General features: G+C 36.8%; 7 protein-coding genes across 9 annotated transcripts in view; 4 read left to right on the top strand and 3 right to left on the bottom strand.

The window, feature by feature from the left end:
* The window catches only part of brwd1 (bromodomain and WD repeat domain containing 1), a 1,114,631-nt gene that overhangs the window by 596,956 nt on the left and 494,961 nt on the right, over positions 1 to 22,714 (top strand). The gene's annotated exons all lie outside the window — the stretch shown is intronic.
* phkg1a (phosphorylase kinase, gamma 1a (muscle)) overlaps positions 1 to 22,714 on the top strand; it is an 831,529-nt gene that overhangs the window by 446,485 nt on the left and 362,330 nt on the right. The gene's annotated exons all lie outside the window — the stretch shown is intronic.
* mxf (myxovirus (influenza virus) resistance F) overlaps positions 1 to 22,714 on the bottom strand; it is a 250,465-nt gene that overhangs the window by 9,486 nt on the left and 218,265 nt on the right. The window lies entirely within an intron of this gene.
* Positions 1 to 22,714, top strand: part of arrb1 (arrestin, beta 1) — a 348,576-nt gene that overhangs the window by 178,936 nt on the left and 146,926 nt on the right. The window lies entirely within an intron of this gene.
* Positions 7,958 to 9,415, top strand: or60a1 (odorant receptor, family 60, subfamily A, member 1). The gene is made up of 2 exons (NM_001423282.2): positions 7,958 to 7,979; positions 8,062 to 9,415. Exon 2 carries the CDS (start codon positions 8,066 to 8,068, stop codon positions 9,053 to 9,055), a length of 990 nt encoding a protein of 329 aa, NP_001410211.2. The 5' UTR covers positions 7,958 to 7,979; positions 8,062 to 8,065; the 3' UTR covers positions 9,056 to 9,415.
* On the bottom strand, positions 15,014 to 16,431 carry or63b2 (odorant receptor, family 63, subfamily B, member 2). The gene has a single exon (NM_131130.3). It carries the CDS (start codon positions 16,146 to 16,148, stop codon positions 15,225 to 15,227), a length of 924 nt encoding a protein of 307 aa, NP_571205.3. The 5' UTR covers positions 16,149 to 16,431; the 3' UTR covers positions 15,014 to 15,224.
* or63h1 (olfactory receptor family 63, subfamily H, member 1) overlaps positions 20,565 to 22,714 on the bottom strand; it is a 2,665-nt gene continuing 515 nt past the window's right edge. The window contains exon 1 of the mRNA XM_087284820.1: positions 20,565 to 22,714. This exon is cut by the window's right edge and continues 515 nt beyond it. Coding sequence (XP_087140946.1) covers positions 20,590 to 21,528 — 939 coding nt within the window. The 5' untranslated portion in view covers positions 21,529 to 22,714 and the 3' untranslated portion in view covers positions 20,565 to 20,589.

The raw sequence follows: 22,714 nt of genomic DNA, 5'->3' as shown, positions 1-22,714 counted from the left end.
AGTCTAATATAGTGAAAGAGTCAGTTCATTAACTTGAGTTTGATAAATGGCATCTAAAACGTGTGTTTGGGAAAGAAAAAGTGTGCTAACTAGTGCCATTTTTCTTCTGATATCCCTTTTTATTTTCACCATTCATTCAGAATGGACTTTTGGGTCATTCGGAAGGCAGTAAAATTATAAATTTGTCTCACTTTCTCTTCACTAACAACATATGAATTATTTTGGAATTTTAAAATATACAGTGGTGGCCAAAATGATTAGAAAGGTAGTTATTTAGGCTGGTTGGCTTGTTTTTAGCTGGTCGACCAGGCTGGTTTTAGAGGGGTTTTGGCCATTTCCAGGCTGGTTTCCAGCCATTTCCAGCCTGGTCTTAGCTGGTCAGGCTGGAAAATGACCAGCTAAATCCAGCTAAAACCAGCTTGACCAGCCTGGTTTAAGCTGGACATAGCTGGTTTTGGCTGGGCACCCAGCCTGGCTAGGCTGGTCAAGCTGGTTTTAGCTGGTCATCTCCCAGCCTGACCAGCTAAGACCAGGCTAGAAATGGCTGGAAACCAGCCTGGAAATGGCCAAAACCCCTCTAAAACCAGCCCGGGCGACCAGCTAATACCAGCCAACCAGCCTAGGCTGGTTTAAGCTGGGTTTTTTTCAGTAGGGTAGTTTAAAACAAAACAAAAAAAAATTGTATGATAAAAACTTTGAAAAGAACAAAAATGTAAGGAAGTATTTTGTTGCATCAAAAAGTGTGCTAATGATCACCATCCGAATAGCTAATCCAGCACAAATTAGTGCTTAAAATGTCACTGAATTGCAATATAATTTGAGATGGATAACAGCAAAAAAGTCCCCTTTTCAATAGGCTGGCTGTGGGCCTGGTGCATATACAGTACATTAGATTTGTTACATCCGTCAGTGACCACCTGAGGGCGCTGTAGTGCACCAGGACTCAGTTGGCACGACAGCGTCCCAAAGAAAAAACTACATTCCCATACATACCACGCACATACACCGGAACATATACACTGACCTGTCCTCACATCTGTTATTATCTGGACTATTTTTTACTACCATTTCACCTCTGTTTTGGGATCGCGTCGTTTGTCTTCCTTGTCGTTCTTGTCCCCAGTTCTAGTAAGTTTTGCTACCGAGTTTCTTGTTCTTGTATTTTTTGCTAAAGTCTAGTTTTTAGAGTTATTGTTTCTGAGCCTTGTCTCTGTTTTAGTTTCTAGTTTGGTCGTTTGTTTGTTACTTTGTATTTTGATCACCTTGTTTGTTGCACTGTGAATAAATATCTGCACTTGGATCCGCACCTTTTTGTTTTTGTTCTGTTTTGATCACGCTAAACGTGACAAGAGTAGTCAGTGTTAAAGCCAAAACTGAAACTAATTTAATGAAAATAAACTTTAAATGACTGCCCAATAATAAGCACATGCAAATGAATATGTTAAGGAAAAATATGAAATCAAATTTTAATAAACAGGAAAAATCAAGAAAAACATTTAAAAAAAACACACATTGTAACTTTCTTTCACTACTGATGTTATGTGACCAAACTCTTGTTTTAATGGATATACATGTTCTGTTTAAATGCACCAAAATATATTGCCTATAGATCTGCTGTTTTTGAGTAGTTCCAATTAAATGCTAGCTGAGCCATTTTCATCTGAAAACTGGACCTGGGATATAGCCTATTAACTGTTTTATTAGTTATTAACTATGTTTTGGGATAGCACTGCACGTGTGAAAGTTTGTCATGATTAAAAAACCCCTGAACATTTTCTCTGCTCAAGTATGAACAGGCACAGTAGTATTACTGTCAGAAAATGTCTTAGGCTTTCATTCCTTATACATGTTGTCCACCATGTGGACACGATGATAGTTGCATTCAGCAGGTTTTCAAATGAAAACGTGTGTTCATTACTGTTATATGCTGTTATGTGTTGTTTTAATTGCCTGATTTTTACTTAGATTTCAAATATGAGAGTGGTTAAGCTTTAAATTGGTAACACAAGCAAAGATGCTGAGTTCTATTTTTTGTAAAGACCCTGAAATCTATCTGAAATCGAAATCCAAAAAAACATTTTGCTAAGCATATATAATGATAAAGTCTATCCCAAAGATACCACTAGATGGTGGCAAATCACAATTTATAAGTGGTGATATTTGTTTCTCAATATTGATTTGAGATTGAGATCTGTTTTTTTTTTTTGGAAACAAGATCAATTGTGCACAAGTGTCTATGCTTTATTAATTTATTATTTATTTATTCAGAACTAAATAATACGACTTTTCTGCAATTTTACCTTGACTTACAGAAGATGTAAACTGCTACTTGCTGTTTCAATTGGTTTTATTATCTATCTATCCATCCATCCATCCATCCATCCATCCATCCATCCATCCATCCATCATCTCTTTTATATATATATATATATATATATATATATATATATATATATATATATATATATAATCTCTTTTATATATATATATATATATATATATATATATATATATAATCTCTTTTATATATATATATATATATATATAATCTCTTTTATATATATATATATATATATATAATCTCTTTTATATATATATATATATATATATATATATATATATATATATATATATAATCTCTTTTATAGATATATATATATCTATAATCTCTTTTATATATATATCTATAATCTCTTTTATATATATATATATATCTATAATCTCTTTTATATATATATATATATATATATATATATATATATATATATATATATATAATCTCTTTTATATATATATATATCTATAATCTCTTTTATATATATATATATATATATATATATATATATATATATATATATATATATATATATATATATATATATATATATATCTATAATCTCTTTTATATATATATATATATATATATATATATATATATATATATATATATATATATAAATAATCTCTTTTATTTATATATATATATATATATATATATATATATATATATATATATATATATATATATATATATATATATATATATATATATATATATATATATATATATCTCTTTAAGGCTGATTGACATTCCTCTTACATGGTCTCCCCAATCTCTTCCCAGGCCCAAGTTGCTTCCAAATTGCTTCCACGATTGCCTAGGCTGCAAGAGCTCACCAGATCTGGTAGGACTCCTTCTTCAGCTTTACTCAGTCTCCAGCCACCCTCTTCTTGAGGTGAAAGTTAAAAATCCCACTGACATAGGTCAGGCCATGTGGAGATCAGTTGGCAGCTCTGTCCCTCTCTTTACCTGAGTGTCGAAACATACTGTATATTCAAAGATAAGATGAAATCACTACAAGTTTGATTATCCACTGGACTAGGGTATCCTGGTGCTATGTGTTCCTAGCATGCCTCTCCAGGTATCAATATCACTGATCATGGGTGATGAATAAGGGTGTCACGATCCTCCAAATCCTCGATTCGATTACATTTTCGATTCTAAAGGCACGATTCGATTTTCGATTATGAATATTTAATTAATTAATGTCCAATTAATTATTTGTAGCCTACCGTTTAAACTTCCTGACCTGCATGGTCTTTGTTTTACCCATAAACAAATCATAAAGTAAATGAATAAAGGCAAGATACACACATAATTACCACCTGTCAATCACTTTTTTCTGCGGGACTCGTGAATAGGCAGTGATCTGTGTCGGTATAATGGCGTCGGTAAAAAAAGACGCACAACCAACAGGAACCAGCCAACAGTATCTGAGGTGTTCGCTAAACTAACTATGTACAAGTGAGTGAAAGATTGAAGCAGTCCTCTGACTGCCTAGACCTGCTGTCTGGAGCGCATGGCTGTTTTTGTCTGTGTCTGTGTGGTCACGTGATGTGCATTTTCAGAGGTAGAGAGGAAGGAGGGCTGCTCAGAAATGCTACACGCCACTGTGGATGTCAAATCGTTGTCGTTCTAAAATGCCATTTAAAAACAAAGACAGTGTAAACAGGGCCTGAGTGTGATTTGCAACGGGGGCGTGCGGAGGATCGCGATCCGGTGTTGTCTATCGGACGAACCGTACGCAATACGTACATAGCAGAGCTTGCAAAACTGTGTTTTCTTTTGTCGACAACATGAACGTTGTCAACATAACTCACTGGCAATCCAAAATGCTTACACACCGGCGACTTCATTGAAAGAGGAGAGGGTTTAAGTTCTGTCGACGGGTCTCCTGCTTCTGCAGTTTAACAAGCACTTCAACAGGCCAGTTTTTTTTCCCGCTTGGCAAGCCAAGCTGACGTGACATGGGGGCGTGGCAGCATCGACAATTCTATTTTTTGATTCGATAATCGAAATTGAGTATAAATTTCGATCGATTTCGATTAAAAATCGAAATCGTGACACCCCTAGTGATGAAGTCCCCTAATAGAACAAATGAGACCTCAGTTGAAGCAAGGAGCTTTGAGATCTAGTTCTGATCCTTGCATGTCCATTTTAAGATCTTTCAACCACAATGGACATGGGTGATCATTGGCACTATTATTAATCTGATTATAGAGCGGCATTTGAAGCAGAGAGAGCTTCGAATCAGATTCTGTTTATAGGTTTTTGAGTAGGATACAAATTTCTTATGTCAGCACATTCTTGTTGTTATCTATGTGAAAATATATCAGCCTTCTAATGCTTGCTCATATTATATTTGCATGCAGCTTGGTCCAATCCCAATCGATTTTTGTACCCTACCCCTACCCCTTGGCTCTTGAAACAGAGTGTGAAGGGGTACGCCTTCAAAATTTACCCCTAAGAAATGAGACAGCACTGCAGCATCTGCACATGTCATGACGAACTCTTGCTTCATATGAGATCAGACGATCACGACTGCTGTAGTTTTTCCAGTTGTGTTATTTTTTGGTATTTATCTTCAGGAAACCACTGAAGCCATATATCATGTTATCATAATGATCTAATGTGGCAATAAGATCGCAACTGTACTGTGCATTTACACAGTGGCCATATTCATCTATGTAAACACACAAAAAACAACATTAACATTATAGCAGACACTGTAAAAAGGTTATTCCCAGCCACTAGACTTTTCTGACAGGGTATTCGAGTGTCATCCAGTGACAGAATGTTGACAATAATGAGTTATTATTACGGTGTGGGAAGAAGAAGACAGGGTCGGTGATTCAGGTAAGTAAATCTTTTTATTTTTTAATTGCAACCACCACACGAGAAACTGTATGTGTGTGTGTGTATGTGTGTGTGTGTGCTCCCTCCTCTCTCGACTGCTTCTCCCGTTCTCCTTAAGAGGGGAGTCTCTCCGGCCCAATCACTAGAAAGACAGGTGTTATTTATCATTTCTGATTGACCTGCTGATTAGCCGCCGGGCTCCGAGCATGCTCTCCCCCCTTATTGGGTGTTCGATCACGCTCACCACTCCACATACGGATTATAGATAGCCAAGTTTTGCGGTTTTTATTTTAGCTGTTTTTTTTAAAGCATGATGGTAGAACATGAACGCGATTATGATTGTATAAAAAAATCTTAATTATGACAAAAAAATAATAATTGGTGGATCTTCTTACTTCTGGGTGTAGCTATGCTGCCGTTATGGCTGGGGTATTTTGGGAAATTTTCTTACCCTTTGGTTTCAAGTGTGGTCCTGAAAAATTTCAGTTCGAAAGGGTATCTACCCCTTCACCTTAGCCCTACACCTTCAAGCTAAAGGGAATTGGGACACCACTACTCCTTCACATGAACGCACAAAACAAGGGGTAAGGGGTAGGGCTAAGGGGTAGAACTGGGATTGGGCCTTATTCAACCTCCATGGTGGGACCATGTCTGCTTGATGGTATCAAGATTTAGATTTAGTTTTTTTACATGTGTGTGTGTGTGGTCTGATCCGTACTCCCATTGATCTAATGGCTCGTTTCCACTGACTGGTACAGTACGGTACGGTTCGGGTTGGTATGGGTCACCTTTATCAGGCTTGCGTTTCCTCTACCAAGGGTACCCTTTTGGTGGGCGTGGTGTATGACAGTTTCAGTCGACGTTATTTACGCTAGAGAAAATGTCTACAGTAAAGCTGTACGGGTCGCTTGCATATCGTATGAGAAGCACTTCTCACAAAACAGACGCTTTACACACAACTACTTCTGTATAAATGTTTAATACTAACTTTTCTATGAACAGGAGTTTATTATAACTGCAGATCAATGACGAAAAAGCAAAATAGCCGACTGTAACGTCTGTAATTATATAAAATAAATAAATTAACATATATGAACACAGACACTTACAGTCTCCGATATGTTACCAACTACAGAAAAACTACACACATCATACATTTTGTTCCTAATTAGGTACAAAACAACACAAAGTATAGCCTACAGTCAGAGTAAACATCTCATCTGTGTCTGTTAAGCAGCACATGTAAACTCTGTTAGAGAGTCATTCCATCATTCTCAGTTCATATTAGTCCAAAAGGTGATGATAAAAATGAAAATAAGGCAGTTTGTTCACGTTTGCTGAAGAAATAACGTGCTCCTTTTTTCCCAGCTCCACTCTCGCGTTTGTCCTTTTCTTTCTGAATGTGTCATTCTCGCGTTTGTCAGCTTCTCATGGTATCGGGTTTCCAAAGCTTGTCAATAATCAAGCGCACGTTATTGTAATCAGCTCAAGAAGTTTATCTCAGATATAGACGCGCGGCGAGCGCAAGGAAGAAAGCGAAACCGCTCGCGCGTCAGACTGGCTCTTAATAAAACTGTGAGGAACAGGGCAGATTCTGCTCTACTCTATGGCTGTGTGGCTGTTCATCAGGACGATGGTATATGAATATATAATTCCGCTGTAATCTATCGCTGTGTATTTCAAACATGGCGGGTCCTTTGTTTACATTCTGGCGAATGACGCATCTCTGTAAACCAATAGCGTTCAGCTGCGCGTCTAGCTCCGCCTTTTGGTACCCTTTCTTGTGTTTGGGACCCTTTCGAAAGGGTGCCGAAAAAGTGGTACGGTACGGTTTGGAACGGTACGCCTTTTGACAGTGGAAACGGCCATAAAAGCGTACCGAACCGTACTGTACCACTCAGTGGAAACAGGCCATAATATAGTCTTGCCTAAAACAAATCCAGGTATTGAGGTTGAATCAGGAGATGATCGTTGATTTTAAACTTCAGTTATGACTGGTCATAGTATTTCAGATAATCAATGAGTGTATTCGCTTGTTAAGTGTGACGTCACGCGGAGCGGCTTCCGGGTCCAAGCGCTCTATTCAACTGAATGGGGAGACTCATGAAATGGTGATAATAAGCGTTTACAAAGCGATTTAATACTTTCGAAAGTCACGATCGCAATAAATATGTCCATGCCTAATATCCGATGGCCAGAAAGTGATTCATTGTTTTATAAATTGTTAAATATTTGGTATTTGTTATGCAGCAAGCCCAGAGATTGTGTTGTACACTATGACTATGTAAAATTAACTTTAATGTGTGATAGGAATAAGACGCGATCACAAACGAATGATTTCTCCACTCAAATGAATGGCGGCTTGGACCCGGAAACAGTATACATACATCACAAACACGTCACCACTTAACAAGCGGATATACCTGATTTAACCTCACTGTTCATTAACTTGAAAGCACCGTAAATATTTTTTATTTATTTTTTATTATTTTAACATTTTAGTAAATATTATTAATATCACTAATATTTTAAAGCTACATTCACAAATTCATTCATTCGGTGAGCAGAAATGTATTGGTTAATTACGATTCTAGAATATATTCATAATATATATCTTATTGTACCAAATATTACCTGAAATTAGTTTAGCAGGGAAAAAAGTGGGTAGGGTGTTTACGCAAATTATGTCCAGTGGAGGTGTGTCTTTAACAAAAAAAAGTAATAAAAAGCTACTGTACACCAACTGATAATCTCATATGACAAGATAGTCTGGAATTAGCAGGTAAATAGATGTTCTAAGAGTAAAATGCATGAATCAATACACTGTACGCTGCACATTTGTGAAATAACTTTCTCTCCAACAGGAAAATGAGTCTTTCTAGCCTGAACATTACTCTGTTTTTTACCGGTTATGGACCTCCTAGTGCACTCAATTATGGTGTTTTTGTAATCTCTCTTGTAGTCTATCTTACAACTGTTGTTGCAAATGTAACATTGATGCTGGTGATCTGCTTGGACGCATCTCTTCATAAGCCTATGTATGTATTTTTATTTAATCTTGCTATTAATGGGCTAATCGGATCCTCTGCTGTACTTCCTAAAATAATGGACAATCTTGTAGATGATATAAAAGATATGCTGTATACCGATTGTATTATACAAGTGTTTTGTATCAACGTTTATGGAACATGTGCTTATGCACTATTGACACTAATGGCATATGATAGGTATGTTTCAATTTGTAAGCCTTTGCAATATCATAATATTATGACTCCGGGTAAAATTAGACTTCTGCTTTTTATAGCATACTTTGTTCCTATCTGCTCTCTGGGCATACAGGTGTATCTTACATCAAGATTGCCTGTGTGCAGGTATACAATAAACAAGTTGTTTTGTGACAATCTAGCCGTAGTTAATCTCTCCTGTGCCAAAAATCCCTGGGCAGACCTTTATGGCATATGTTTGGTAATTCTTTTTGTCGTTCTACCTCTAATCTTTGTCGTTTTTTCATATGTGCAGATATTGTTTGTCTCTTTGAAAGCCTCAGTAAGTGCCCAGAGGAAGGCTTTAAAAACATGCACGCCACACTTGATTACTTTTATCAATTTTTCACTGGCTTCTCTTTTTTCTGTGATATACAATCGATTTAATTTCAGTCTTTCCAAAGAAGTGAATGTGTTCATGTCAGTTCATTTCATACTCATCCCTCCACTTTTACATCCACTTATATATGGAATTAGAACAAAAGAGATAAACAATAGCATTGCAAAAATATTTAGAAGACAAATATTTGCTCTTGGTTTTAATTTGAAGACCGAACAAAGGTGTAATGAAGCACTGTTTATTACTTCAAAATAAATGCCTACGACCGTGTAAAAGCATTGGGATGGCTTATTTATTTATGAGGAGTTTCTATTTATTGTACATTATATGTATGCATGCAAAAAAGTTACATACAAAGTATGTGTATCTGATGTTCAAATAAACTTTAGTCTGTGAAAATAATGGCCATTACTTGAAACAAAGCATTAGTTTTCTTATTCTCCACTACAATGTCTTAGCAGAGATACACATATTTTGGGGTAAAATGATTGTTTGTGAGCACAAAATTCAATGATCTAAAATGACTTGTTCATATGTATGTGCTTACCTTGACAATTTACTACTTAATGTTTTATTAAACCATAAGAAAGATATTACAACCTTGATTTAAAGACATTTGTTCATGTAATTTGCAATTTATTATGCATTTAGTGATTTGGTAAATTGTGGAATCAGTTAAAAGCACAAATGCTGTTTGGAGAAGGTGAAGATTAAAACGTTTTATTATTATTATTATTATTATTATTATTATTAAAATACTTTTTGCTCAGTTGTATTGGTCTTAAGGATTCTGACAGCAGGAGTAAGTGCAACTGTTATAATCATGTAACAAATGAATGATAACTATTATACAGCAATTATACTTTGGTAAATCGTCACATTTGAGGACTTTTAATGGTGCATCATGTTTGAAGGATGTATGGATCATGCTAATTTCATTGCCCAATGACAGTCAGTTAACAAGAGCAAAAAAAAAGTTATACCAAGGTATTCTATTTATCAAGAAGCTTGTTTGCTGTAATATGCATTGTTATTGTTTGTCTGATTATGCTTTAGACAATATGTGTCAACAGTATTTTGAATGACAAAGTTTTTTTTTTTTCTAAAGGGATATATTGTTGTTCACGAGTCCCTTGTTTGTCCCGAACAGTTGAATTGTTTCCTCTACATTATAGAATCTTTCACATTTTTCACCTTTCACATGTTACAAGTGATAATATGATTTTTCTCTTTTAGTTTGTTTATAAAAAAGCAGTTGTCAAGAAAAAAAGGGGGTCAATATTATTAGCCCCCATAAAGTAATATATACAGTTTAAGTCAGAATTATTAGCCCCCCCCCTTTTTTTTTTTTTTTTTCTTTTTTTAAATATTTCCCAAATGATGTTTAACAAAGCAAGGCAATTTTCACAGTATGTCTGATAATGTTCTTTCTTATGGAGAAAGTCTCATTTGTTTTATTTAGGCAAGAATAAAAGCAGTTTAAAATTTATTAAACACCATTTTAGGGACAATTATTAGCCCCTTTAAGCTATATTTATTTCCAATAGTCTACAGAACAAACCATCATTATACTATAACCTGCCTAACCTGCCTAGTTAACCTAATTAAACTAGTTAAGCCTTTAAATGCCACTTTAAGCTGTAAAGAAGTGTCTTGAAAAATATCTAGTCAAATATAATTTACTGTCATCATGGCAAAGATAAAATAAATTAGCTACTAGAAATTTGTTATTAAAAAAAACTGTTATGTTTAGAAATGTTTTAAAATCTGCTCTCCATTAAACAGAAATTGGGAAAAAAAATAAACATGGGGGGCTAATAATTCTGACTTCAACTGTAAAATCAGTTCAAGGGAGTCAATAAAATCACATTCCTCACACAGAAAACACAGTTTTGTCAAGTCCTCTGAGGATGGCAAGTTATCATAAAATGATCCAAAGTTATGATTAAAAAACAAAACACTTATTGCCCTTACTTTGGAATAACTACAACATTTCAAAACTCACTTGCAAGATCAAAATATGTGAAACAATGTTTAGTTTTTAATGACCATCCATTGTAAAAACTGTAGGGATTCATCCTTCTGGATGCATTTTGCAAATTAAAAACAATTGTTAATGTTTTGTAAGACAATTTTTTTAATGAATAGGCACAGAAATGTCAAAATTGAAGTGGACGCTGGATTTCAGTCATGTACACACTGTCAATTATTTACAGTGTACATGAGAACTTACCAAATACAACACACATTGACAATGTGTCCTGCTTTTTTAATTTCTCTCAATACCATACACAAGGTCCTATAGCAATATTCACTATGCAATGACATTTTAGGCTCATCAATGGTCGCCTCATAGTTACTTTAAGAGTAAAGACTCACAGAAACTGCAATCCTGTTGTTTGGCATGATGCACAACACTATCTTTAAACAATGCATCTTCTCTGTCTCATAAAGGGAACTGTAATAAATGGAAATAACTGCATTTTAAACCTAATTAATGATGATGAAAACATGATTACAACAGTCTACACAGCTCCTGTACTTTGATTAGTTTAAATGCATTGACCAATGTGGAATAAGTTAGGGAAAATTGTTCAGGCAATCCTAACTGCGACACCTAAAGCGTTAATGTGAAATATATCAAAAAGATGATTATCACAACAAAGACTTAATCATATATTTCTAGCTTAACTTCCTCCAGCAGAGAACCAATGCATGAGCCTCATGGTGCTTTTCTACTGAAAGCCTTCATCTACAGCAAGCATTTTCAGTTCATTCATATAGAACCTAAGTGTGAGCTCAGAAGCCAACCCAGGCTTATTCTGAAAACATAGTCCTGCTGACGTTTCCGGAGACCGCGAAATATGTAGCCGGAGGTACATATGGCTGCCTTCCATTTAAGCAAACGCTACGGGATGGTATGACGCCGTTTCTTTTGACGCTTAGCGGCTGACCGCTTACCTCCGTGTGGAGGGCTTTCCCGCTGCAACCAGTTTGTCCAGTTGGCTCGTCCTGTATGTCGACGGACTTGAGACGCAGAGAGGAGCTGACTATGACGACAATGACCAGGTTTGAGTTTGGGGTAGATCGGTTCCAGAAATCAGGTAAGGCAAAAACAGAATCCAAAAAATAAAGTGAACAAGTTCATAACAGGGTGAGAATGTGGTAAAATCCAAAAACGTGGTAAAAAATCAGACGAGGCCTTTTCTTTTTCTGGACGGCTTTTGTAAATCGTTGGTAGGGTTTAGGGAATTAAGTTGGTGGGCGGTTCAATCGGTTAAATTAATTGGGTTTAGGGAAGAAGGAGGGTGGGTCAGCTGATTGGCCGGTCGCCCAGTCAATCATTCAGCCAGTTGGACAGACGGTAGTTCGACAGCGGCCTTTGGTGGGTTTGCGCAAGAACAGCACTTGCGAGAGCGAACAGCACTCGCAAAAGACATTTGAGATGCGAAAAAGCACATACATCGGCCTCTCGTGGATTCGCAAAAACAAAAACTGCAACAATATGTACCTCCCGGGACGTATTCATGGTTTCCAGAAACGTCCACGCGACTACATTTTTTAAAAAATAAGCCTGGGTTGTTTAAAGCAGTGCATTATGGGATTTAAAGCAGCACAGAGAAAGCACTGAGAGCAGCCGAGCATCAAAAATGTTTCTTAAGCTGCGAACACAGTAGGATTTGATCATACGAAAGCAGGTGATGTCAACAGGTGATTATAATTATAATTTTGGTACAAAAGCAGCATCCAAGAAAGGTTTAGTCCTTTAAGAGCAAAAATGTGCTGAGGATCACCAGTTTGCAAACAAATATGTGAGCAAATTATTGAAATGTTATAAACAATGTTACTCAAAACAAGATATGAAGACATTTGGATGTTTCACCTTCATAACATACTTAAAATATTCAAGGAATCTGGAAGAATTTCAGTGCATTAGGAACAAAGGTGCAAGCTTAAGCTGAACAATTGGGATCTCTTTATCCGATATCACCACGTGGACCACCAGGACTACTTTGGCAAACCTTTGTCAAGTACCACAACACGGAGTTACATCCACAAATGGCATTTAAAACTGTACTGTGCAAAAAAGAAGCCCTATGTTAACAGTGTCTAGATGCGCTGTTGACTTCTTTGGGAGATCTGGAATGGACCAGATGAAAACGTACTGTGGTCAGACGAATCAGTATTTCAGGTATTTTTTGGAGAATTGGCCATGGTCTGTCATGGTATGGGGTTGTGTCAGTGTCCTTGGCAAAGGTAACAGTCACACTTTACAATAAGGTTCATTAGTTAAGATGATATGCATCCTGCTTTTGTAGCCAGTTGAATAGTGCGTTGGGTTTCTTGCAGTAGTAATAATAGCATTTATTCTTGCTACATGAATGACTTGTTTGTGATGCAATGCCCTGTTACGACTGTATTTTTGAATAAAATCTATGGCTGTTGTGTCATTTTGAGGTTGTCAAAAGGTGGATTAATTCATGTAGGACGCCACCCAAGGCCTAATTGATAAATGCTGTCTGTCACTGACTAGTTAAGTTAGTTAACCCTTTAAATTTCACTTTAAGCTGAATACCACTCTGGCAAAACATCTAGTAAAACATTATGCACTGTCATCATGGAAAAAAATAAAAGCACAGTTATTATAGTTAAACTATTATGTTGAAAAATATCTTGGTTAAACAGCACTTAGGAAATATTTTAAATGAATTAAACCTTATCAAAAACAGCTTTTATTACCATTTTTATTGAATAAAACTATCACTTAAACTATTACTTTTTTTTCCTTTGCAGGCCTCATTAGCTTACTATTAGAACCTATACTGTACTGTACTACCAGAAAAGTGTTTGTTTTATACCTTTTATAGCCTTCAACTATTATTCTTCTACTAGATATTATATTTAAAAAATAATATTCAGGCTTCATTATTCCAAGTGTAAATTGAATAAAATATTTCCAGAAGTGTCCCCAGTGTGTGACAAATGTCAATTCTTAGACTCTAACCTTTCTCATTCCTATGCTATGTGTCCCAAATTACAGAGTTTCTGGAACAAAATAGTTCAAATTTTTTCAGTTACATTAGACATTTTGGTTTGAACCAGATCCTATATTATTTATTTTTGGAGTTTGCAAAGAATTTTTGGGTACAACAACAGTTTGTTTCATATGGGTTGATCTCTGCCAAAAAAACTCATGCTTTTGTTTTACAAGAAAAAAGAAGTTCCACATCTTAAATTATGGCTGACAGAGTTAACCAGTACATTACATCTGGAAAAAAAATCAGATATTCCCTAATAGACAAGGTTTTGTTGTTTGAAAAAAATTAGTCCCCTTTTATTTCCTTTTTACAAACTTGTGATTAATATGTTTACTATGCCTTTAGTACCTACATTTATTGTTGGATAGCACTAGTGGGTAGTTGGTTAAGGAAATGCATGTTTATTTTATTATTTTTAAATATTTTTTTTATGACTGTTGTTTGTTGTTTTTTAATTATTTTGTTTATTTTTTTTCCCAAATGTCTAATTGTTTGAATGCAAGTTTAATAATAATAATTTTAACAATAGGCGACGCAGTGGTGCAGTGGGTAGCACATTCGCCTCACAGCAAGAAGGTCGCTGGGTCGCGTGTTTGATCCTCGGCTCAGTTGGCGTTTCTGTGTGGAGTTTGCATGTTCTCCCTGCGTTCGCGTGGGTTTCCTCCGGGTGCTCCGGTTTCCCCCACAGTCCAAAGACATGTGGTACAGGTGAATTGGGTAGGCTAAATTGTCTGTAGTGTATAAGTTTGTGTGTGTTTGTGTGTGTATGTGTGTATGTTTCCCAGAGATGGGTTGCGGCTGGAAGGGCATCCGCAGCGTAAAAACTTGCTGGATAAGTTGGCGGTTCATTCCGCTGTGGTGACCCCAGATTAATAAAGGGACTAAGAAAATAAATATAAACAAGACAAGAAAATAAATAAATTAATTTTATCAATTCTAATAATAATAATAATAATATTGAAACCAAAAAAAGAATATTCAAAACCCAAATAATCTTTAAATAAAGCTATAGTCTATAACTTAAAAAGAAAACCCTCTTCTCAATTATACAAATATTAATTATATTCTTATAGAGATTCAAAATACCTGAATTCTTTTCTTATAGAAGCTATATTGATCAGTGAACTCTCAGCCCTTAGATTTAACACAGACACAAAAATAACATGCCATTTTGTTAAAGGAACCTTTTATATTTTTATTGGGTTTTGAAAAGTACACTGAAAGATCATGCAGAATATGTCGAAACACAATATGTTGTTCCAAGTTATATAATAATCAAACATTTACCACATATTATTTACAAAAATGAAACCATTGTTATAAATACATACAAGTTCTTTGTGCCTTTAAAGAATTTCCTAAATTGTACAGTATATTTTTCTAGCCTACACGCCAATACATTTTTTGAGTGCCTTTTTTATATTAGTAAGACTTACGCCATACATGATAGGATTGATCAGTGGTGGACACACTAGGAAATAAAGTGAGAGAATCACACGCACTACAGCAGGAATGGGAAGCTTACCAAATCTGCTGTGGATCAGTTCAAACGAACAACCAACAGTGAAATTCAGGAGTGTGATAAGATGCAGAGAACATGTGTACAGAGACTTTTTGGCCTTCTGTCTTGTAAACTTTAGGCACACTCTTAAAATTTTTGCATATGAGAAAAAAATTATTAGCAGTGGTGGACCAATGGCAAGTGGAATACCAGTAATGCCGATGATGTTGTTAGGTGTTGTGTCTGAGCATGCCAATTTCACAAGCATGTACTGGTCACACCACACTTTATCCAGAACATTTCCACACAATTTGAGCTGTACGTTAACAGAAAAAGAAAAGGATAATATCATAATTTCTAGCGACCACCCAAGAGCAATCAATGTCATCGTCCTAGCAGGAGACATGATTCTGTGATATTCCAAAGGGTGACAGATAGCTACATACCGGTCATAAGACATCATGGCTAAGTTACAGAATTCTACTTGTGCATAAGAGTATAAAGCAAATATCTGAGCATGACAAACAGTGAGAGGAACTTCTGGGGTTTTTGACCGTAGCATATTGCCTAAAACAAACGGGAATAAAGCAAAGCTGCCGCACAGTTGATTTGCACACAGGCTGCATAAAAAAACATACATGGGTTCATGCAAAGACTTCTCCTTATATATTATTCCAATAATAAACAGATTAGCTACAATGATCGCAGCAAACAACAAGATCAAAACAACGAAACACAAATACTTAATATCACCAATATCAATGTAGCCAGTCAAAATAACCGTTGTGAAATATGTTGAATTATCCATGGATGACAGATTGTTCAACAGATTAACAGCTCTGACAATCACCATGTATACAAATCATTCACAAAGGTGATAAAATCCAAATGAACACCTGTAAAAGTTGCAAAGTCAATGAACAACTTTTGAAAATTACATTTTACTAATGATATTTTTTAAAGAAAGAAGATTAACAATGGAAAGTTGGTAATAAAAACTTGAGCGGAAGAAAAAGTAGCAGCTACAGTCAAGACTATCTATTTATCTACCAAATATAAAACTGACTATTTAGAAGACAAGTCATCATGAGTCAAACTTGAGTTGAGTTGCATTGGGTTGAAGCTTCTGCATTTATAAGACAAGACAGATACTCAAGAGTATGCTCTTGTGACTCATGTAATTAACCCTTTGATGCACTACACGTCTAACACAGTTTTTCTTTATTGCATTTTTAATAAAAATATTTTTGTGACTAACATTTTACTGCTCAACTCGGGTAAAAAATGACCCATATTCATTTCCTGCAAGCAGTCATAAGCACACGATCCTCTCGAAATTAATTTATAAATAAACTTCACAAAGCAATTGTAAATAACTTAAAGAATGCATCAAAGCAAAACAGGATCTTCATAATTGTCACGGTCACCAGAGATGCAACATGTGCAGATCACTACCGGACTACAAATCCGCCATTACAAGAACTACAAATTCCATCATGCACTTCTTACGTTTACACTGTCAGGTCTTGATGCCCAATTCCGATTTGATGCCCATTTCTGATTTTTTTGCCTGTGCGTTTACACGTTCTTTTAATTGTGACCCATATTCAATTCATGCGTTTACACTTGCCATACAATTTACAATGTCGCGTATTGGAAGAGGGAAAGGGCAGTCATTGCAGTATGAGCCTTTGGTTTATAGATGGTGCCCTCCACCATTCAGACCCTGCTAAAAAAACTGCTTAAACCAGCCTAAGCTGGTTGGCTGGTTTTAGCTGGCTGACCACCCTGGTTTTAAAGGGGTTCCAGGCTGGTTTCCAGCCATTTCCAGCCTTGTCTTAGCTGGTCAGGCTGGAAATGACCAGCTAAAACCAGGTTGACCAGTCTGGTTTAAGCTGTACATAGCTGGTTTTGGCTGGCCTCCCAACCTGGCTAGGCTGGTCAAGTTTGTGTTAGCTGGTCATCTCCCAGCCTGACCAGCAAAGACTAGGCTGGAAATGGCTGGAAACCAACCTGAAAGGGGCCAAAACCACTCTAAAACCAGCCTGGTTGACCAGCTAAAACCAGCCAACCAGCCTAGGCTGGTTTAAGCTGTTTTTTTCAGTAGGGGAGGAATTTGTAGCTATGAGAGAGATCTCAGGTCTGGTGGGAGCAAATTCTGGTAAATGACCACTTTTCTCCTCCAAAAAAAAAATAATCAAAATTGGGTTACATTTAAATGGCAGTGTAAACGAGCCTCTAATCACACGCTCACACAGCTGAAGCTATTCAGAAGTGATTACATGGACTATTTATACAGTGCACACACACTAATTGCTCCAGGGTTCGTTTGAAAGCCTCTTCAAGCAGATCTCAATACAATTTTTTGGTCCGCTTTTGATGCGCACTCAAGTACTATTGCTGCATTCACACCTGCCCAAATGAACCGCACCAAGGGGGAAAACGAACTCTAGTGTGATTCAACCAAACTAAATAAGGCACGTGTGAAAGCACCCTTATGCTGCGTTCACACCAGACGCGGAACGCGCATCAAGCACGAGTGATTTACATGTTAAGTCAATGCAAACGCGCGAATAGACAACCTGCGGCGCGATACGCGCGAATGGCTCGGGGCGAATGACGAGAAATGCGCGGTGCGAATGGCGTGGCGTGAATTGAGAGTTTTGAGTGTTTAACGCGCTTAATGCGCGTTTCGCCCGAATCACTCGCATTCGAAAATCTGAACTTTAGCAGACATTCGCGCCGCGTTAACCAATCAGGAGCTTGCTCTTGTGGGGGCGTGATTGTGACGTATCGCTTGTTGTCGGTGTCCCAGGGGAAATCCCCCAGCAGACACCGACAAGAAGTTCATCAAACTGGGCTGGGCTCAGTCTGAAGTACCGCTGAAAACCTCCATCAGCCAGTTTCAGTTTCTGGAGGAGTCTATGAGCTCACAGATCTTGATGCACCTCTGAAAGGATGTAGTGGACTCAGACACAGCTCTAAACGTATCGACGCTGTTTATCATCCTTCATAAAGCACATAAACACTGTTATTTTCTTCATAAAATCCATGTTAGCCCTTTAGCTATGAAGCTAGAGTCACTGGGCAGACAGAAGCCCTGCGCATCATGCGAATCCGCGTCTGTTCTGAAGTGAATTTGGATGAAGCGGGGTTTGACGCGCGAATGAAGCGAGTAACCTTAAATGTTCACGCGACTATTTACGCGCGAATATTGTGATTTATCCACGTGTTCCGCGTTTGGTGTGAACACAGCTTTAGTCGTCACTTGACTGCTCACACTGTGCATATGAAATCAACACATGACACTTGAATCTTATTTTTGAGAATATGATCTGAACTAAAACAGACCCAACTGCAAAAAGTACTGCGCCTTTTGGACTAATCCAGCTGCCGTAGGCCGATGTGCTGTGCATTATTTGATATGGAGGAAAAATATTTGTTAACAGCGCTTTACCAACACAGAGAGAGAGGGGGAAAAACATTACCTGATGGATTGTTGGTAATATTTCCGCAAGATGACCATGTCGCAGTTTAGCTAAATTTATTCACGCCTCCTACTGAAGTGACGAGCGATGCATTAAAACATTGTTGTCCAGCCTCGGCCGCGCTTCATTCTCAAAATGTATAGTTTGTCCAAAGCAGGCATACAATCAGTCAGCGCAGTTGTCCCTCCATAGTAAAAAGCGACATTTTGTGTCTGCCGGTTTGTTTACCTGCGGGAGTTCATTGGCATTTTCCCTCACGTGAATTCTGACCAATCAATAAGCAGTTTAGGAATTATGTTCAACAACATCTGGCCAATGAGTGATGTGGATTTTGTCAGATGACTGCATTTTGCTTCTTTTTCAACTGGTTCGGACCAAAGCCAGCAGTGTGGTGTGAAAACGACCCAAAGACGGCAGAAAATGCAACAGTGTATCATTTATTGCCCTTGGTCCGGACCAATTAAAGCGAACTACAGATGTGAAAGCACCAATTAGACCACTTAGTATCCAAACTTGGTCCTGAAGGGCTGGCATCATGCAGATTTTAGCTCCAGCTTGCTTCAACACACTTGCAAGTATGTTTCTAGAAAGGCTAGTACAGGGGTGTCCAAATTCGGTCCTGGAGGGCCGGTGTCCTGGAGAGTTTAGCTCCAACCCTAATCAAACACACCTGTACCAGCTAATCAAGCTCTTTGTAGATATACTAAAAACTTTGTCACAAGCACTAGTAACTGACACTTGAATTTTCACATAGAGAGAGAGAAAAGGAAATTGGTCATTGCAAAAATGGTCTACAAAAGGGATGTTCAAACTCGGTCCTGGAGGGCCGGTGTCCTGCAAAGTGTAGTTCCAACCCCAATCAGACACAGCTGGCCTAGCTAATCAAGCTCTTACTGGGCAGTCTAGAAACATCCTTGCAGGTGTGTTGAAGCAAGTTTGAGCTAAAATCTGCAGGACACTGGCCCTCCAGGGCTGAGTTTGGACACCCCTGGACTACAAGAAAACCACCACAGTTTTTTTTGTGTAAAGAGACTAACACACACACACACACAAAAAAATGTCTAAAATACTTAAGACATATTTGAGGAAGGCCAATTATGTAATTCAATATTTGAAGCACATTTTCAGTTGAAAAGAGTACCAGTTTCTCAATAAATATTAGATTTTCTATGATTCTCTTCAATTTGCTATTTTTATTTAGTTTGCTAATCTGCTTTATTAAATCTTCCAGAAGTGTAAAAGTATAATTCATGCATACAGGGTTATGCATAGGAGTGTTAAAATGCTTGCACATTGGAAGTATGCATTTACACTACAATAATTTTATCAACTGATATTTATGAGGTAGTCCTTGTACTGAATATTAGGTTAAATATATTATATTACAATAAAATAACTTCGCCAAATATTTAATTGATATACAGAAGTAAAAAATAAAGAAAAGACTTGTTTACAAAGGATTAAACATTTAATTTACAGTAATATTTTGATGTCATTAACACGTTCATAAGGTCAGATAAAAATAATTTTGAATTGTGCCATTATTTATATATATATATATATATATATATATATATATATATATATATATATATATATATATATATACAGTATATATTTGTGATGAACATTATTTAAAATGACCAAAAATAGATAGATAGATAAATAAATAAATACATGTATATATTTTAAAGAAACCTGGTAGCTTAATCTCTGAAACACTGAAATACCACAATGACAGTTCTTAAATGATAAAAAAGTTTATGCAATGCCTATTTTTGATAGAACCAAGTTTTTACACACTAGTCTGATATTTTTCAGTCTTATTGCATACAAAATAGGGTTAAGCAGCGGCTGACACATCAAGAGATATAGTGAAACAATTACACGTATTAGAGCTGGCGTTCTGATTTCATCAAACCTGCTTTGAAGTGTTTCAAAGAAGCAGCCCAATGTAAAGTTTAACAGGGATATAATGTGTGGTGTACATGTGCTTAGAGCCTTCTTCTTAGCTTCTTTAGAAAAACTCAAACAAATTTTGATAATTCTTGTATATGAATAGAAGATGAGTGTTAATGGAATCACCGCTGTCACCACAGCAAGATAAATGCCATAAGCATTATGCAAAGAGGATTTTGAACAAGCAAGGTTCACAAGTAAGTAGTTGTCACACCACACTTTCTCCATTACATTTCCACACAGTTGCAACTTAAATTTAAAAGATAAAAATATAAAGAATTGAATGAAACAGTAGGTCCACACCAAGGCAATTAACAAACCCACTCTAAAAGGGGTCATGATCTTGTTATACTGTAATGGATAACAGATTGACACATATCTATCAAAAGACATGACTGCTAACGTACAAAAATCTATCATTGCATATGTGCACAAGCAAAATATCTGTAAATAACAATAAACTAGAGAAATAGTGTTGTCATTTAAAAGCAGATTAACTTGGAGTGAAGGAAATAAAGCCGTGCTGCCGTACAGTTCATTAACAAACAAACTACAGAGAAACATGTACATTGGCTTATGAAGGATTTTTGCTAAACAAATAACACCTATAAGAAAGCTGTTGGCACAAATGATTGTTAAATACAACACAGTCAAGACAGCAAACAAGAAGTACTTCATCTTGAAATCCAAGTTAAGATATCCAGTCAATCTGATGAATGTAAAATTTGCACCGTTTTCCATATTAATATTTCCTGTTCTGACTGATAGAAAAAAAAAACTAAGTATCTGTGCCTCACCAATTCTTTCTATGCAGATCAGGTTTAATAAAAGCTTAATTTGTGAAATGCTTTCATCTCATCAGTTGCTTCAATCAAGGCAAAGCCTATACACACATATAAAATAACCAAAGGCAGATTTCATCACACTGAAGAATAAGAGATGAATAGTGCTGGTGAAGCATCTGAATTTATAACACAGTTAAAACACAAGGGGATGTTGACGTGGCTGATCAAATAATTAATTTAAGACTGACATTACATGGGATTTAATGCTTATTTCCTAATTGATGTTTAACATTTAAATGCATCATCTATATTTTTAAAGAGGTCCTATCCTGCTTTTTTAACTTTTTTGAAATTTTGTCAGCATGTTTGTGTATGTTTTAGCATGAAAGGGTCTAGTTACAAAACTCAAAATAAAATCTAATTCCGAGTTCAGACTGCACGATTTTCAAAGTGATTTTCATATCACAGATGTTTTCACACTGCTTGACTATCTGGGCTAGCGTTTTGTCGCTGCTTTGTTTACACTGCAAGATGGATCGGTGACTGAGGATTTCACACTGCATGACTTTACAATAGGAAGAATCACCGACAACTTCATCCAAACTACATCTCAGCCAAAAACAAGTAGTATATCTTTTGTTATTAACTACATTGTCACCGACTCGGTCCCAGTCATTCCCCTCCCTGTCCAGCAGAGGCCGCCATCCCCGGACTTCTAAGCATTACATCATCCACCTAGACTGATTGTGCACACACCTGATCTGAATCCCGTTAACGACCCACGCTCCCTATATAAGCCACACTCAAACACCAGTTTATTGTGAAGTCTTGTTCAGCCACGGCCAACATTTCTGAGTGGTATTCAATGCCTGATCTCTTGTGCATAACCCTGGACTGTTTCTGACTCTGAGTTGCCTTCTGCCTGCCCTCGACCCATGCTTGTTATACGGACTCTGAACCACGCTGTCTGCCCACGACCCACGCTTGTTATACGGACTCTGAACCACGCTGTCTGCCCACGACCCTCGCTTGTTATACGGACTTTGAACTACGCCGCCTGCCTCTGATCCATGCCTGGTAACTCACTCTGTGTCTGTCAGCCGCCAGCCCCCCGATCTATATTGAAAGCTGTTGATGTGAGG

The sequence above is a fragment of the Danio rerio genome, chromosome 15 (genome assembly GCF_052040795.2).
Source record: "Danio rerio strain M-AB ecotype USA chromosome 15, GRCz13ab, whole genome shotgun sequence".
Lineage (NCBI taxonomy): Eukaryota > Metazoa > Chordata > Actinopteri > Cypriniformes > Danionidae > Danio > Danio rerio.
The sequence above is the reverse complement of the archived record's forward strand: the minus strand, read 5'-3'. Positions and strand labels throughout refer to the sequence as shown.